The following is a 14,795-nucleotide window of genomic DNA, read 5'->3' as shown; positions in this document are numbered from 1 at the left end:
AGGATTAATATATAAACACGGGAAACAGACGAAGTTTAGACACCTGATTTGGAATTATGCACTGTAGTACCCGATTTATTAAATCTTTTATTCAAACTCAAGTTTACCAATTATTCAGAAATTGTGCAATTCCCAGTAAAATGGCATCCATTTATTCTCTTAACGTAGTTTTGACATTAACATTACAGGGGTTAAAACACATGTAAAGCATTAGCTTGAAACTGAAAGTTACACTTAAAATGATACTTATTCCTAATCAGTTGATATCCAAATAACCCTTCATAACATTTATAGTTTGTCCATGTTCTGCATTATTTTTTTTCTTCATACTTTATAGAAACTAAATAGCCCGATGTGCTCATGACTGGTCAGTGCACTATTTTTAAATCACTTTCAAGCTTACTCGTGCACATCCAAGCACAACTTATTTCCTCCTGTTTAGACTCATTTTCATAAGCATGAAGATGATAAACCATTCAGGTACAATCTGAAGTTGACTAAGAAGTGACTTTTAGAAAAGTTTGGAACAGTGTTCATTTATTGTTTAAGACACAAAAATGACAATTGCCAGATAAAAGATGTTGCATGGTCCATAAACCAAAATGGCTGCATCTCTGATGTCTACTGCCAGGTCGGTGCCCTCTTGTAGACCGTCACAGGTAGGTGGATGAGGTGCGTGGTCATCAGAAACCAAGATGGAGGTGGCCAGCATCCGATTCAGTCATACAAGAAAGTCCAACAGGCTGTAGTCGGCACGATGACCGTTTACTTGGACCTCTGCCTCATCTTTCTCCTTTTACGCTTCAGCCTGAGAGGGGGAAAGGGGGGTGGGGGTGGGTAAATAAAGTACTTTTAGGACACGTTGGTTGTTAAAGCCTAGAACACGTTTTAATAAAAGTAATAGCAAGTGAGAGTCAAACGAGGCTGAACATCCTAGGCAACAATCTTCACTTTGAAAATCGACCTTTCGACATTAACCTACAAAAACTTGCTATACAAACCAAATCCAAATGGGATTTATTCATTAATGCGATACAAAAACAAGTCACTTCTTGCTTACCTGCGCATGCGCTTCTTCCTCCACTGCAAGAAGAAAAAAAAAAAATGGTTAATATAAACCAACACGTGCATTACATGTGCTGCAGCATGCCTGTTAGCGACTAGTTGTGGTTCGCAACACTAACTTAGCAAATATTCCTATAATATCCTTTATCACACAACAGACAGAAGACCCACGTTTAAAGTAAAACATTCGCGGGTTCTTCCTTACGAGCATACAACACAGTTGGGCCTGCAATTAGCATTAGCAAAAACACTATTATTATTCACACTTTATTTACTACACTCAAGTAGTTTACGAGCCACAACAAGTCTTACAGGGCGACGACGACAAAATGTTAACGATAAAAAGCGTTAATTTGATTTATTTAACCAATGTGTAACGACAAAATTAGCAGTAGTTTCCTGGTAGTGAGTCTCATTGTGGGCAACAAACAGAACGATCTTACCTTAGCTCTCATCGTGTGGAGATGAACCTATGCAAGGGAGGAATAAAACGACATTAGTGGTTGTGGATGATGATGATTAAACTTTAAGGATTGGAATGGATTATGATGAGGGGAAACAAGATTCAATACCTCACAGCGAGAAGGGCAATGGAAAGAGGATGTGACGAAAGACGGAGGCTTTATTTATATGGATGGTGACGTCATGTTCAAGCGACATCTATTCTGTGTAGTGCATGACGCACGCATGACGGGAGTTGTAGTTTTACACTTTAAGCGGAAGCATACTCGTTAGCTTACTGTATCACGAAATGATCTACACGTAAATGTTCAAAGTGAACACACTTATTAGTCGATAAAGTAAATTATAAATGAGGATAACGTGCTTCTTTTTTTTTTTCCTATGAAAATGGTTAAATTGCATTAATGTGTCTAGAAACTTAACCGAACAATTTTTGTTTTTCATGCTATATTATGTTCATTATTAGTTATATTATCAGTTATAGCATGCTTATACAACAAATTATGACTATTGTACTTGGGTGGACAGACAGGTAGAAATGCACATCACAAATGATAGTAAATGTTAGGCATAAATGCGCCTTTATTGAAAACAAATATGAAAAGGTTTATTGTAGTTATTTGAAAATTCATTTGCCCACTGACTGGGCCACACTGCAGGACTGCACATTTGGACACATCTGGACCCACGTCTCCACTGCTCAAATCTGAGATATTCTCTTCAGCAGCATAAAACCTGCATAGCTTCTCGTCGTGAATTAATGGCAGTAAATTTAGCATTTGTTCCCCAACACCCGTTTTCCCTTTAAATTCTAAACTTGAAAGTGAGAATATTCTATTATTCGAAAAATATGATCCGATCAGTATGACACACGTTTTCTACAGAACACTACAAACCTTGAAAATACTGTCATTTGCCTTCTACACTTATGGAACAATTGTGTCAGTTTTCATGAATGACGAGCACCAAATAGAACCCTTTACTGCATGTCCATTCAACAAATAGCAGATGACCAACATGATGATCAGACTGACAAGCTTACAATTAATTTGGTTCATCAGGAGAAAAATGGTCTCACATGTACAGTATTCCAATTGGAAATGGCTGACAGCTCCAATAATTTTTCAAAAACAAACTGTTAGTCCTATTAATGCCATAAGTTTGAGATATTTTAGAGGGGAGTGTTTCCGCTATATCTAGTATGGTGGTGGGGGCGGGGTTAATTTTTACAAACACAGTCATGTATCGTTTTTGTCCTTTTCTGTAATGCAGTAAAGGGTTAGGCATCCAACAGCTCAAGAAACAACGTCGCTTATGAAATATTCACTTCCAGTTCCAGTGCTTGCTGTTATAAATTGGACAAATTGTGAAATCAGCTCATCAGAATGACTGCAGGACCGCAAGTTAGTTTTCTTGCTTCTCTTTGGGCTCTTCTTGCATGGGTGCAAAGGCAGCTTCTTTTTTTTTTATTATTCTGCTGCTTCTGTTTCCTCACTTGGCTGTCCTGCTGCATTTTCCGCCGTCTTTGAGGCCTGAAGGAAGTGACAGCAAAGAAGTCGATGAGCCAAGTGTGAAGCTTTGACAGTAGCCACGCTGATATATTTAAAAAAAAATTAATAATAATAATAAAAAAAATACCGGTAGTAATATTTTAATAGGATGGCCTGTAAATTAGCTATTCTTTTTGAAAATACCTTCTTTTTCTTTTTCTTCTGCGTTTTCCTGCTTGCAGAGCTCTGTAGTAAAGTCTAGAAAACAGACAAGAGTTATTGTAAAATAATATGTATAATTGAAATGAGTGGAAATGTCATTAATCCGTTCCAGCACTTTTGCTCCTTCTGGTGTGCACGGGGGCAGTATTATAGAAACACTCAGAAATGAACAAAAAAGATGCAGTAACAGTCCTTGAAAAAGAATATGTCTCTGTTTGTCTACGTTTGTTTCGCACCAGCCCAATTCATAATTGTTTAAAGCATTTTAACACATTTGACAGCCTGTCTATGGCATTTTGTTTAGCATTGAGCTAGTGGGCATTCAAGGTGGCGTGGTGGTTTTAAGTACTGGTCCTTTTTTATGTTTAACTTCACAGTAAACTTAAACTGGGAAAGGTAAACAGCTTGAGGCCCCTTTTTTGGAATCCGCCGCCACCATCAAGCACTCGCTAAACAAATTTTTACTTATAAAATAAATAAATAAATAAAATGGGGAAAAAAAATCTTGTCTGGGATCTTTCCCATTTAAAAATAAATAAATAAATAATAATTAATAATAATAACAACAACAACAATAATGATAACAATAATGATAATAATAAAATACTAATAATAATACTAATAATACTACTACTAATACTAATAATAATAATAATAATAATACACCCTGCGCATTGTTCAGCTCAAGATCACATCCGCACCTTTAGCTCGGCATCCTGGACTTCATGCTCTGACTTGTATAACTCTGACTCAAAGGGCCCGCTGGTGATCCTGTGAGGCCCGTTGGCCATCAGCAGCACTGTGAACTTAAACTGAGCGACAAACTCTCCTAAGACAAAGAGAAGTGGGAGATCAATGAAAAGTTCAGAGAGCCAAAACCCATCTGAGGAGAAATGCTTACCCTCTTTCTCGTGTAGGACGCTGAAGGGCTGCAGCAACTCATGCTTGGCACATTCCACTACTCCGAGCCGGGCTTTGGCCTCATCCTCGAAAGCTCTGCGTGAAACGAGACGAAGGCTTGTGTTAAAAACTATTTTGGAATTCAAGCAAGGTGGTCGTTTTCTCACCTCAGAGTGAAGGGCATGGCATCAAAGCGGCGTTCAACCTCACTGAAGAAAGTACGGGAAGTCTTCATCTTCAGGCCATACTGCTTACTGGGGTCCCTCTTATATATGGTAGTCCTTAGACCTCCATCTCGGGCCTGATGGTGAGCAAACATTTTTGGGGTCAGCACAGTTTCAGTGATGCCAACCTAACCGATTTAGCCAATTACAAGTGCGAGTTCCCTTTCTAAAAGAGAGTTATTTAGGAATTGTGAAAATCTATTCAACATTGATAATGTGCCTCCCTGTGCATTCTGGGAAATTTTTTTGAATTGGCTTCGCTGTAGTATCAGGTCACTGACCTTCCCTTCTCCCGTGCTGACCAAGACGTCCACAGCGTAAACTTCGTGCACCTCAAACTCTGCCTTCTCGTGATCCTTCCTGGCGTCGACAAAATAGTCAAAAGGGGAGCACAACAACATTTTTTATTTTTTAAAAATGTTTTAGCCTCAATATGTCCTTATTTTCTCGTTCAAGATGGTTTGGGTTTCGCACTTCTCGATGAAGTGGACATATTAATAAAGGGACTTTTTTTTGACAAAAGTATGTTCTATGCAGTCTAAATATGTTATTCTGAGTTAAGCAGAAAAACACAGCCGTTTTTATCCATCTGAGGGGGCAGCCATTTTGCCACTTGCTGCCGATTGATGATGACATTACAGTTGCTCAGGTCTCAGGTAACAACCAATCACAGCGCAGCTTCAGAAAACAGGTGAGTTGTGATTGGTTGACAGCAAGTGGCAAAATGGCCGCCCCCTGAGATAGATAAAAACGACTGGATTTTGCTTCATAACTCGTATTCCATAAATGTTTTATTAATCAGAATGTCATGTTTAGACTACTGAGGTCACACACAACATATTGTCAAGAAACGTTTAAAGGTTGACTCCTATTTTAAATCTCTTTCCACCACAGAAATGGTGCAAGTCAAGCATAGATGAATAACAAATTTGTGTGATACTTCAGTCATATCAGATCTTTTAATTGGCCAAAAGCTAAGGTACAAAGGTAATTTGTTGAGTATGTTTGTTTTATGGGTGCGCCATATGAAAATAAAATTCTGCAAATTATCTTCTGAGCACCCAAGCTACGGCTAATAGAGCCATGGCTTTCCCTGGACTACATTTTGAGAACTTCGACTTTAAAATGCCTTCCTAGCTCTTCCAATGCAAGACATGATTGTTGTAACGACTGTCATCATGGAAAACATTATACTGTGCTGTGGGTAGAGTCAAAACTAGCACAACTTCAAACAAACTTGAAAAATATTGAAGGAAAAAAACAACAACAACAAACCTTTGTTGGTCTGTTGGGTTCTGAATGATGGTCTTCTCTCCATCGATAACATGCTGCTTTAATTGATGCGACAACATACCTTCAAAACATAAGAGCCTTTACAGATCAATACTGAAATCCAGAAAAATACAAAGATACATAACATGTATCAAGATCAATGACACAAACACATTGATATGTACTCACCCTCAATAGGTGAGCATTTAAACGACTGGGAGATCTTGCCCCAAGCCTCTGTCACCTGAGTGTTCTGTATTTGAGCAAAATTTATGACCATGCAGCATCGACTACTTTGGTGGATTGGAAATCACATGATGCAGACGTACCTGGTTACCAGGTTTGACGAGGCGAAGAGCGGCTTCGGCGCACAGGTGGGCTGCTTTGATGACGTCGGCTTTGCGTCCCGTGACGGGGTTCTCCTGCAGAGAAGTCAAGAGGTTTACGAGCTGTTCTTCAGAGATTAAAACCAAATTAAACGCTACCCCGCGTGTCATGTTAACGTGTCCTCACCTTAGTGGCTCCCACCACAAAGCTGTGCGCAACGTTGGCAATGAATCCGTCTACGTGAACGCCGAGGTCACTGGAATAGCAAAGACACAAGATCCATTTGATTAAAATGAACACTGTTCAAAACAATTACATGAAAATTGGGTTAGCTTAACAATTAGCATTACTTTTCTGTCTTTCCTTGTTATCCCTTCGTGATAAAAAAACTTGACAAGTGTATCTTATTCCCCGCTAGGGGTGTGAATTGCCTCGTACCTGACGATTCGATTCGTATCACGATTCACAGGTCACGATTCGATTCGATACCGATTAATCCCGATACGAATTTATAAGTCGATTGTTGCGATTTTTTTTCATTCAAATTTAGAAAATACTAATCAGTAAGCTTGTAGAGTGTTAGATTTATATGAAAATGTATTATTTATTTATCTGAAATTTCAGTCTTATAGAGGTTGTAATCTGTTTCATGTTTAAACAGCATTAAAATAAAATATTAAGGCTTAATGTTCCGTTCATATAACATTCTTCCATGCTTAAGGTGTGAATCCTAAAAAAAAAAAAAAAAAAAAAAAAAAAAAAAATCGATTTTGCCTATTATTGAATCGATTCGAGAATCGCGCGATGTAGTATCGCGATATATCGCCGAATCGATTTTTTTTAACACCCCTATTCCCCGCCATGGAAGCGAAGATTACTGACCTAGGAGCAATTCAGCATCATATTTAGCTAGCAGAAAAACTTAAAAGTGTGTGATTCTCTGTTTTGCTATTCAACGTGTTTTGGTGAGGCACAAAATGTCAATTTTGACTCGCAACCTGCGATGCGAAACTGCTTATTTGAAGCCTTGGTTTAGCAGGTAGGGCTGGACAGTTATGGGAAAAATAATCACGATTAATAAAACGATTATTCATTGATTTTAAAACTGATTTTTTTTTTCACTCAACTAAAAATTGTGATCATAGCCTTACGCCCATTCATCCCTTCACACTGAATACTTTATTCTTGAACACATCCTGTATTTTGTGCAATGTCATGTGGAAATGTGTTGGTATGGCCAAAAAAAACCAAACAAAAAAAAAAAAAAAAACATATTTACATATTCTTGTAAAATGAGAGGTTCACTCCTGTTGTATATCAGCGAAGGTAAAGTAAAAAGCTATCGGAGCTAGGACACAAAGAGGATATGGACAAAAACGCTCAAGACACAGAGAAAAGGGGGAGGTGCCTACATTTTGACCAGATCGCCATCTTTAAGCGTGTAGTCAGGGTCACTCTTCAGGGGCGAGAAGTGACAAACACAGTTATTAACCGAGACGCTGGTAGGAAAGGCAATGCCTGCAAAAAGGAAGAGAGAATCGTTTTCATGTTTTCATCCACAGCTTCGCTTCGTTGAGGAGCTCGCCTGTACGACCGTCCTACCTTTCTTCATGTCCTTCTCCTTCTTGAACACCTTACCAGTTTCAGCCATGATGTAGGCGTCACCTTTGTCGCACAGGCTGAGCACAGACACGCCGGGCTTGGCTGCTTCCACAACCAGACGAAGAGCCTCTGCCAGGGGGGGGGGAAACAAGTAAAAATTGGAAGCATTAAGAAATGTAAATGTAAATAAAAACCTGCTTGAATGATGATGTCATTGCTACCCACTTCCACCTTAATTCAAGTGGGCTGTTTACAGTTTATTTACCTACTTCCATGGAACGCAAGCACAAAGTCAAGATGATCTTTTCGACAAGATTAAAAAATAATATTTTGTTTTGCTATTTGATCTCATTATATTATCATGTGAAGGTGTACCGCTAAATGTCAATGACTAACATCAAGAATCATGAGGTGAGCCATAAAAACGAGGTACATATGCCTTTAAGAGCGAGTTGGGAGTAAGCCATTTCTCTCAATCAAAGACATGATAGACATCAAAGGTTGAGGTAGTAGTTTGTTGCTTGCTATGAGAACGGTCAAGCATCTCTGCCGCAAAGGAAAACTTGCCCGACTTTTGGCGACAACGCACGGCCATGGCTTGAGGACATCGAGGCCTAGTTCAAGCTCGAAGGAATAACAGGATATTACGAGACACTTCCATGTGGTGACAGCTTTGGATGCCTCGATGACAGCCAGAGCGACGGCGCTGCTGGAGGCTCCACCAGCTACAAGCAAGTACGATGCGTTTAAGTCATACTTAGACTTGACTACTTTTCAAGACTCATTGAAATAGGGACGCAATGATATCCAAACGTCACAATATAATTATCACAATATGAACCTCATGATATGATAACTATTTGCATCCTTGAATTTTGATTAACGTCTTTGAATCCTTGAAATATCAACTATATAATATAACAAAAAGACAATGACATAATAAAAACAATATGAAAGTGAAATAAGAATAAACAAAAATAATAGCAACTGAAAAAACAGTAAGAACAAATACTGACTATCCCTGTGTGTTTTGGCCTCTTGGGGGCAGTGTGGTGCCGTGCATCCATGGCGTACACACTTAAAGTGAATACAGAAGAAAGTTGCGATTGAATTCTATTCATGTGTTTCACACATTAGGAAGAATTTATGCCTTCATGGTAGTGGTATCTAATCTGTGGGTATGTGTTCCCACAAGATTTGTGTGTGAAATGTGGATATTCGTTATTTATTATTTTTATTTGTTTTAAAAATGAAGCAAAAAAAAAAAAAAAAGTCCTTGGTTATATTTCTATTTTGGAATTTTGAGGAAAAGAAAACTATGTGACTCTAAATTTTAAAAGTTAAAATAAAAATACTGTATACTAAAACAGTAATTGCAAAACAAATAGCGGGTGCTCCTGCACGTTTCGGCCTCTTAGGGGCAGTGTGGTACCGTGCCATCCATGTTGTACACGCTTAAAATGAGAACAGAAGAAAGTTGGGATTGAATTCTATTAAAGTTTTTCACACATTGGGAAGAATTTGTGCCTTTGCTTAGTGTTATCTAATCTGTGGGTATGTGTTCCCACAAGATTTGTGTGTGGATATTCGTTATTTGAAGGAAAAACACTCCCACGGTCTTCCTGTTAGCATGTGCTAACTTCCTGTTAACGCTAGGCTAGCGATGTTTTAAAAAGTGAAGCATGTTTTGTATTTAAATATACTGTGGATGTAATTTTTAACATTGTGCATTTAGTTTTATAGTTAACCCCAACTGTGTCATTAAACAACTTAAAGGATGCTTAGGGACAACAGAATAACCCGAATAACATGCGCTACACACTTGCAAGTTGCCAATGCTACGCAATCAAAATGGTGCATTCAGGTTACTTTCACAACATCGGAAACTTCGGATTCCTTCGATAACGTTTGAAGGGGAAACTAATCAGCCATTTGGCTCAATTGATGGAAAGGATGCTGGCTGTGGTGGACTCTGGTGATCCCTGATTCCTGATCACCCACAAATTGTTGTTGGTGTGCAACACATTTCCTCCTCCAGGAACTACTGTGCGCTTGCTGAGGAGACAGATGGGATTTTCCTGACCAATTCACAACCAGGACACTACAAACACTGCAGCCGCGGTGACGGCCCACCATCAATGGGATGGCGGATTGTGTTCCACTTCCAACCACGGCAGATTTGGTCCTAAAGGTAGGGGCAGGAAAATGCCAGCAGTTATGGGTGCTGGTGGACGCTGCAAGCTGTTTATTATCGATTATCCTTTTGCTAGGTGGCAAATGTACAATTCGCCAATATATCAATATTCAGTAGATATTTTTGTATTTTGTTTTTGGTGTTTTTCTATATTTTCCAAATATAAAATGTGTTACTTGTGAAGTTGGAAAACACTTGTTTAACACTCAATTAATGCTCACCTAAACATAAAAAAAAGCCAATTCAGATCAATATGACACATTTGCACAATTTCAATTACCATCGGTTAAAATTGTATGTTACCTGTGAGTAAAAGTTGTCAAAAATCAAAGTTCATGGTGATAGTGCAAGAGCATGGTTGAGTTGTACATTTCAGTAAGGCACATTAGTTGAATGAAGAAGCTAACTTCCCATTAGCACCCAATTCGTTTAATGTTATTTGCACATTGGCGTCAAAATCAACAACATAGCGAATATTACACGAGGCTGGAAGAAGAGCGTTGCCTGCACCTGTTAGCTAGTTAGCATGCTAGGAGCTAGTTCGCGTAGCATACGTGTGCCTCGCATGTAAACCACATGGCTGCATTTGAACAGGCCAACATGAGCAGAGCAGAGCAGCTTGCACAGCACTTACGGTTGGCTATGTCGCCCCCCATCTTGTACTTGGTGACCACAAGGTCCTCGGCAATGGTCTGCTCTTGCTCGTCGTCGGACATATCGACAGAGTTGGTAGTTGCGACTCGAGCGTAAAGTGACACAAATTTCCGCTGATCCGCTCCGGCTCCTGTCGACTAGCCTCTCCACTCAGCCGGGTTGCCGCCACCGCCACACCGGACCCAGTCCACCCCCCAAGCCCCTCCCACTTGAAACTGACGCACCTACTCAGGATGACGACAAGACCCGCCAAAATGTGTGTGACCTTCTCTCCCATAGATTTACAATAGTTTAACATAGACCGTTTGGACTACATGTCAGCGCGCCCGCCATGCTGGTTGTGTCAGTTGCATAGTCGTCAGTGCCTGACTGCTGGCTGATCAGAACCCATCTCATTTCTGTTTGTTTCATGATATTGTATGATTCTAGTACTATTGCCCTGAAGAAAGTAAAGGTTTGAGTTGATAATTTTTGGGAAAATTGACCGGGCGAAAAGCGTGCCGTGCAGCCTTTCCATCCATCCATCCATACATATAATTTTTTTTGTACTCCCGGTATTGTACATACTAATGTACATTAAATTCACCACACGTGTTGATCTACCAAAAATCTACGAGGGTGCGATTTTAACCACTAGATGTCACACTTAACGTTTTTTTTCTCTCTCCCAGTACAGGACACTCAAATGTCAACTCTTGCTCTATTCTTGATCTGACCTCCAAGCAATCTTCGACCTACATAGGAAAATTATGCCTTTTGAAAATAATTTTCAACGCCAAATAGTTACTTATTTCGCAAAGTTTATTATGGTGGTAGTTTGTTTAAGTAAATTTTTTATTATTATTAATAATACATTGGATAGGTTAAATTAATTTGTTGGAAATAAAAATGTTCAGGTTTGATGTTTGACTTCGTTACTCAAAGAAACATGACAAAAAATGCTTAACAGCGACGGTCTATTGTTCATGGAATTTGTGACATGTACATGAGTTGTGATGAAAAATAAGCACAAACAGAAAAACTGGATACAATCCAAAATTTATATCATAGAATATTATTTTTTAACATTAATTTTAAGGAAACAATAGTCAAACATTTTCAAACGTGAACATTAATTTGCGACTAGCATTTCTAAACAAATGAATGTTGATTACATAGAAAATGCTCATTTAAGTAAGTAACATTTTTAAATCTATTTATTATCCATCCATTTTCTTAACCGCTTGCTGCTCACAAGGGTCGCGGGGGTGCTGGAGCCTATCCCAGCTGCCTTCGGGAAGTAGGTGGGGTACACCCTGAACTGGTTGCCAGGCAATCACAGCTTCTATTAGTCTATACAAATTAAAATACCTCAAAGAGAAATTTAATTTAGGGGAGTGGGGGGCAGTGGGTAAGGCTTTGTTAGGGTTCCAGAAGTAGACAATGCAGACTTGCATTTCTTGTATTAGCTGATAAGTTACTTTGAAAAATTGAATATCCAATGATTAGTAAAGCTTTTCTCAATGTCAAACACAATGCAGGGCAGCACGGTAAGCACATCCGCCTCCCAGTGCTGAGGACGCAAGATCGAGTCCAGGCTTTGGCCTTCCTGGGTGGAGTTTGCATGTTTTCCCCATGCCTGGGTCTTCTCCGGGTACTCCGGTATCCTCCCACATTCCAAAGATATGCATGACAAGTTAATTGGGCGCTCAGAACTGTCCATAGGTGTGCTTGTGTGTAGATGGTTTTTCGTCTCTGTGTGCCCTGCGATTGGCTGGCAACCAGACCAGGGTGTACCCGGCCTACTGCCCGAAGCCAGCTGGGATAGGCTCCAGCACCCCCGCGACCCTTGTGAGCAGTAAGCGGTCAAGAAAATGGATGGATGGCTGGATGGATGGATGGAAACACAATGCAACATAAACAATTTCACAATATTTGTAAACAATAGGCACCAGGCTCTGGATGGCAAGAAAGTGATTTGGTGCCATTGGTGAATGCTTTGTATTTTGCCACCTGGAAGTGTGACATTGTAGTGTAATCAAGTTCTATAAAGTGTACTAAAAAACTTTGTAGAGTGGAAAGTAGGTTAAAACTACATGAAAGGAGAATGTAACAATGAGGATTTCACAGTGAGGATGGCTCGTTTAGTTTACGGTACAGTAAAGACCCCCTCTTCAAATTTGGCCTGGTTCACCAACACGTCTTCTTCCTGTTTCAAGGAGCCAAGTAGGTACTTGACCCCAGCCTTGACACCAGTCTTGACACCGGCCCCGAGAGCGTAACCAGCCACGCCGGCAGCGCCGCCCGTGGCGACCATGAGGGCGTCTGTGCCGAGGTCCACGGCCGTGAGCACGGCTCTTTCTTTTGCCGCTTCGGAGCAGTTGACCGACGCGTAATACACAGCCGTGCCCAAGTTGTAGAGGGTGCTGACTGCGGGGATCCACTCCATCACTTTGTACACACGCTCCTCTTTTTGGTTGATGCATGTCCTCTGGAGGTGGCGCCGCAGTCGTCGAGCGGAGGCGTCGGTACGCGAAAGCTCTGCACTGCACTGGTGGATCCAACAGTCAGAGGCTTGGGAAGGTAGGATGCGACTGCCTTTCTTAAACACTGCCTGATATCGTCCAGGGAGCCCGCCGCTTGTGACCCCAGCACACATGACCCCCATCCTCTCACAGGTGTTCATAGCCTCCTCCAGTCCACCGTTGGTATCTGGGACAACGACTCCAAGCAGCATGGTTCCATTAACGTTGGTCCAACCCTCGCAATTTAGCCTCATCTTAGCTCGTCCTGAACCCTTTCCCACCGTGGCCATCTGCTGAATGTTGAACATGACAGCATCGAGGTGGCGCTCAGCTGGAGTGGACGTTATAGGTTTAGATGGTGACTTTGTCTTCTGGATCAGGTCTTCCACTTCCAGCAGGAGTTCGTTGGTATCCGCCACCCCCAGCAGGTTGTACAGCTTGACCACAAGAGTGTGCGCCTCCTGTGGGCAGTCGGCCACCACCAACACCGGCACCAAAGACAGACCCAGAAGCTCCTGAGGGAACCTGGACGATAAAGGGTCATCAAGACCACTGGCTGACAACAGCTCCCAACAATTTATATTCCTCTCATTTCGGAGCTCTATGATCTTCCCTTGTAGCTTTGCCTTGAGGACGGATACGATGTGTTTGGCTGAATTTAGGATCTTCTCTGCAGGTCTAAGCATCGATTCAGAATCAGGTTTTGCTGCAACTGGGAGGCCAAACTGTGGCTGTGTTTGAGGATATAGTTGGGCCGTCACTCCAGCTCCAAGAATGCCACTTGCTGGCGACCACGGAGAAGGCTGCACCTTGCATAGAGCTTGGTCATTTAGCAGGAGAAAGACCAGAATCATCCACTTCAACTTGGAGGCCATCATTCTGAAGATACTATTGCAAAGAAACAAAACATACACAGTCAATTTCTGCTAAAAAAACAAAACAAAAAATACTTCTTGACAGATATTTGACCAAGTTATAAAGTTAGTTGCAGGAAAATAATTTAATGCCCAGTAGTCCAACTACCCTGTAGATTAAAGTTTGTTCTCCTTACCTCAGCAAATAGAAGCAGAGTCCACAGGGTAGTCTAGATTAAAACTGAGAAGACTGCCGATTGTACGATTCTTCTATAGGTCCTCTGCACGGGTTCGCCTCAAACTCCAAGCTCTCTTTTCCCGATCCGCCAATGAGAATCCCTTTCTTTCCAGGACATCCCATAGCCCTCCTCTTTCAACATTATCTGTCTTTTCAGCTCGCTCTTCTCTTTGGCCCCATGGCTCACGGGGGAGATGAGGCCTGGAATATTGATTCATGTGGGGATAAAGTCCATGTGTTGCGAAGGCAGTTTTGTTTGTCTGCCCCGCTTGCCTCTCATCCTCTCACCAGGTTTTGTTTTTGACCCAAATACTTGAAAGCACTTTCCCCTCGTGCCGCCAGCTAATTTATCTCCTGCAGTCCGAAAGGGAAGTGAGGGAAATGGTTGAAGTGTCCCTGTTCTTTCGTTTATTGAAGAATGTCACTTTCAGGACTTTAAGTTTGCACTACTCGCTTTACGCTTCATTGCGTACCGTATCCTACCATCAGAACCAGCCAGCTGTATGACGTGCACATGAATAGCAAACCCAGAAATCAGCTGAATGCTCAAATTGCAACTAAGGAAAAAAAAAAAAAATCAAATTGTATCCATCAAGGTTTCATTTTACACCTGTATGAGCAATGTTCAGTGTTGGGATCCAAAAATATTTACCGCAAGTACAGTAGCTTTGCGCCAATTCAAGGCTCTATTTATTTTGGAAACCCTGCCTTCCAATGACCAAGAAAAACAATACAAACAATTGCCAAATAATTGGATTTTGATTAAAATGTAAATAAATAAATATCA

General features: G+C 40.8%; 2 protein-coding genes and 2 long non-coding RNA genes across 5 annotated transcripts in view; 1 reads left to right on the top strand and 3 right to left on the bottom strand.

Moving 5' to 3' along the window:
• Positions 1-520: 520 nt before the first annotated feature.
• Positions 521-1,754, bottom strand: LOC144023711 (uncharacterized). The gene is made up of 4 exons (XR_013284595.1): positions 1,638-1,754; positions 1,509-1,535; positions 1,061-1,083; positions 521-808 (listed from the first exon to the last, which is right to left on the bottom strand). It is a non-coding gene; the product is annotated as an uncharacterized LOC144023711 (long non-coding RNA).
• A 325-nt stretch (positions 1,755-2,079) lies between these two features.
• LOC144023933 (proliferation-associated protein 2G4) lies at positions 2,080-11,637 on the bottom strand. The gene is made up of 13 exons (XM_077529898.1): positions 10,393-11,637; positions 7,565-7,693; positions 7,375-7,480; positions 6,149-6,218; positions 5,965-6,057; positions 5,825-5,888; positions 5,639-5,717; positions 4,645-4,723; positions 4,307-4,440; positions 4,141-4,235; positions 3,941-4,068; positions 3,222-3,275; positions 2,080-3,059 (listed from the first exon to the last, which is right to left on the bottom strand). Exons 1-13 carry the CDS (start codon positions 10,472-10,474, stop codon positions 2,997-2,999), a joined length of 1,176 nt encoding a protein of 391 aa, XP_077386024.1. The 5' UTR covers positions 10,475-11,637; the 3' UTR covers positions 2,080-2,996.
• LOC144023940 (uncharacterized) overlaps positions 8,003-14,795 on the top strand; it is a 16,087-nt gene continuing 9,294 nt past the window's right edge. Inside the window, exons 1-2 of one of the 2 annotated variants that reach the window (XR_013284644.1) lie at positions 8,003-8,299; positions 9,603-9,755. This is a non-coding gene — a long non-coding RNA (uncharacterized LOC144023940). The remainder of the gene's footprint in view (positions 8,300-9,602; positions 9,756-14,795) is intronic. The other variant, XR_013284643.1, reaches the window with a different exon arrangement.
• Positions 12,514-14,528, bottom strand: apof (apolipoprotein F). The gene is made up of 2 exons (XM_077529894.1): positions 13,968-14,528; positions 12,514-13,804 (listed from the first exon to the last, which is right to left on the bottom strand). The coding sequence occupies exon 2, from the start codon at positions 13,792-13,794 to the stop codon at positions 12,541-12,543; it is 1,254 nt and encodes a 417-aa protein (XP_077386020.1). The 5' UTR covers positions 13,795-13,804; positions 13,968-14,528; the 3' UTR covers positions 12,514-12,540.

The sequence above is a fragment of the Festucalex cinctus genome, chromosome 8 (assembly GCF_051991245.1).
Source record: "Festucalex cinctus isolate MCC-2025b chromosome 8, RoL_Fcin_1.0, whole genome shotgun sequence".
NCBI classification, from domain to species: Eukaryota; Metazoa; Chordata; class Actinopteri; order Syngnathiformes; family Syngnathidae; genus Festucalex; species Festucalex cinctus.
The sequence above is the reverse complement of the archived record's forward strand: the minus strand, read 5'-3'. Positions and strand labels throughout refer to the sequence as shown.

Coding starts and splice junctions, on each gene's coding strand:
- LOC144023933 (XM_077529898.1), bottom strand. CDS start 10,474: ATGTCCGACGACGAGCAAGAGCAGACCATTGCCGAGGACCTTGTGGTC. Junction 6,058..6,148: donor TTGTGGTGGGAGCCACTAAG/GTGAGGACACGT, acceptor ACTTCTCTGCAG/GAGAACCCCGTCACGGGACG. Junction 5,889..5,964: donor TCGTCAAACCTGGTAACCAG/GTACGTCTGCAT, acceptor GCTCAAATACAG/AACACTCAGGTGACAGAGGC.
- apof (XM_077529894.1), bottom strand. CDS start 13,794: ATGATGGCCTCCAAGTTGAAGTGGATGATTCTGGTCTTTCTCCTGCTA.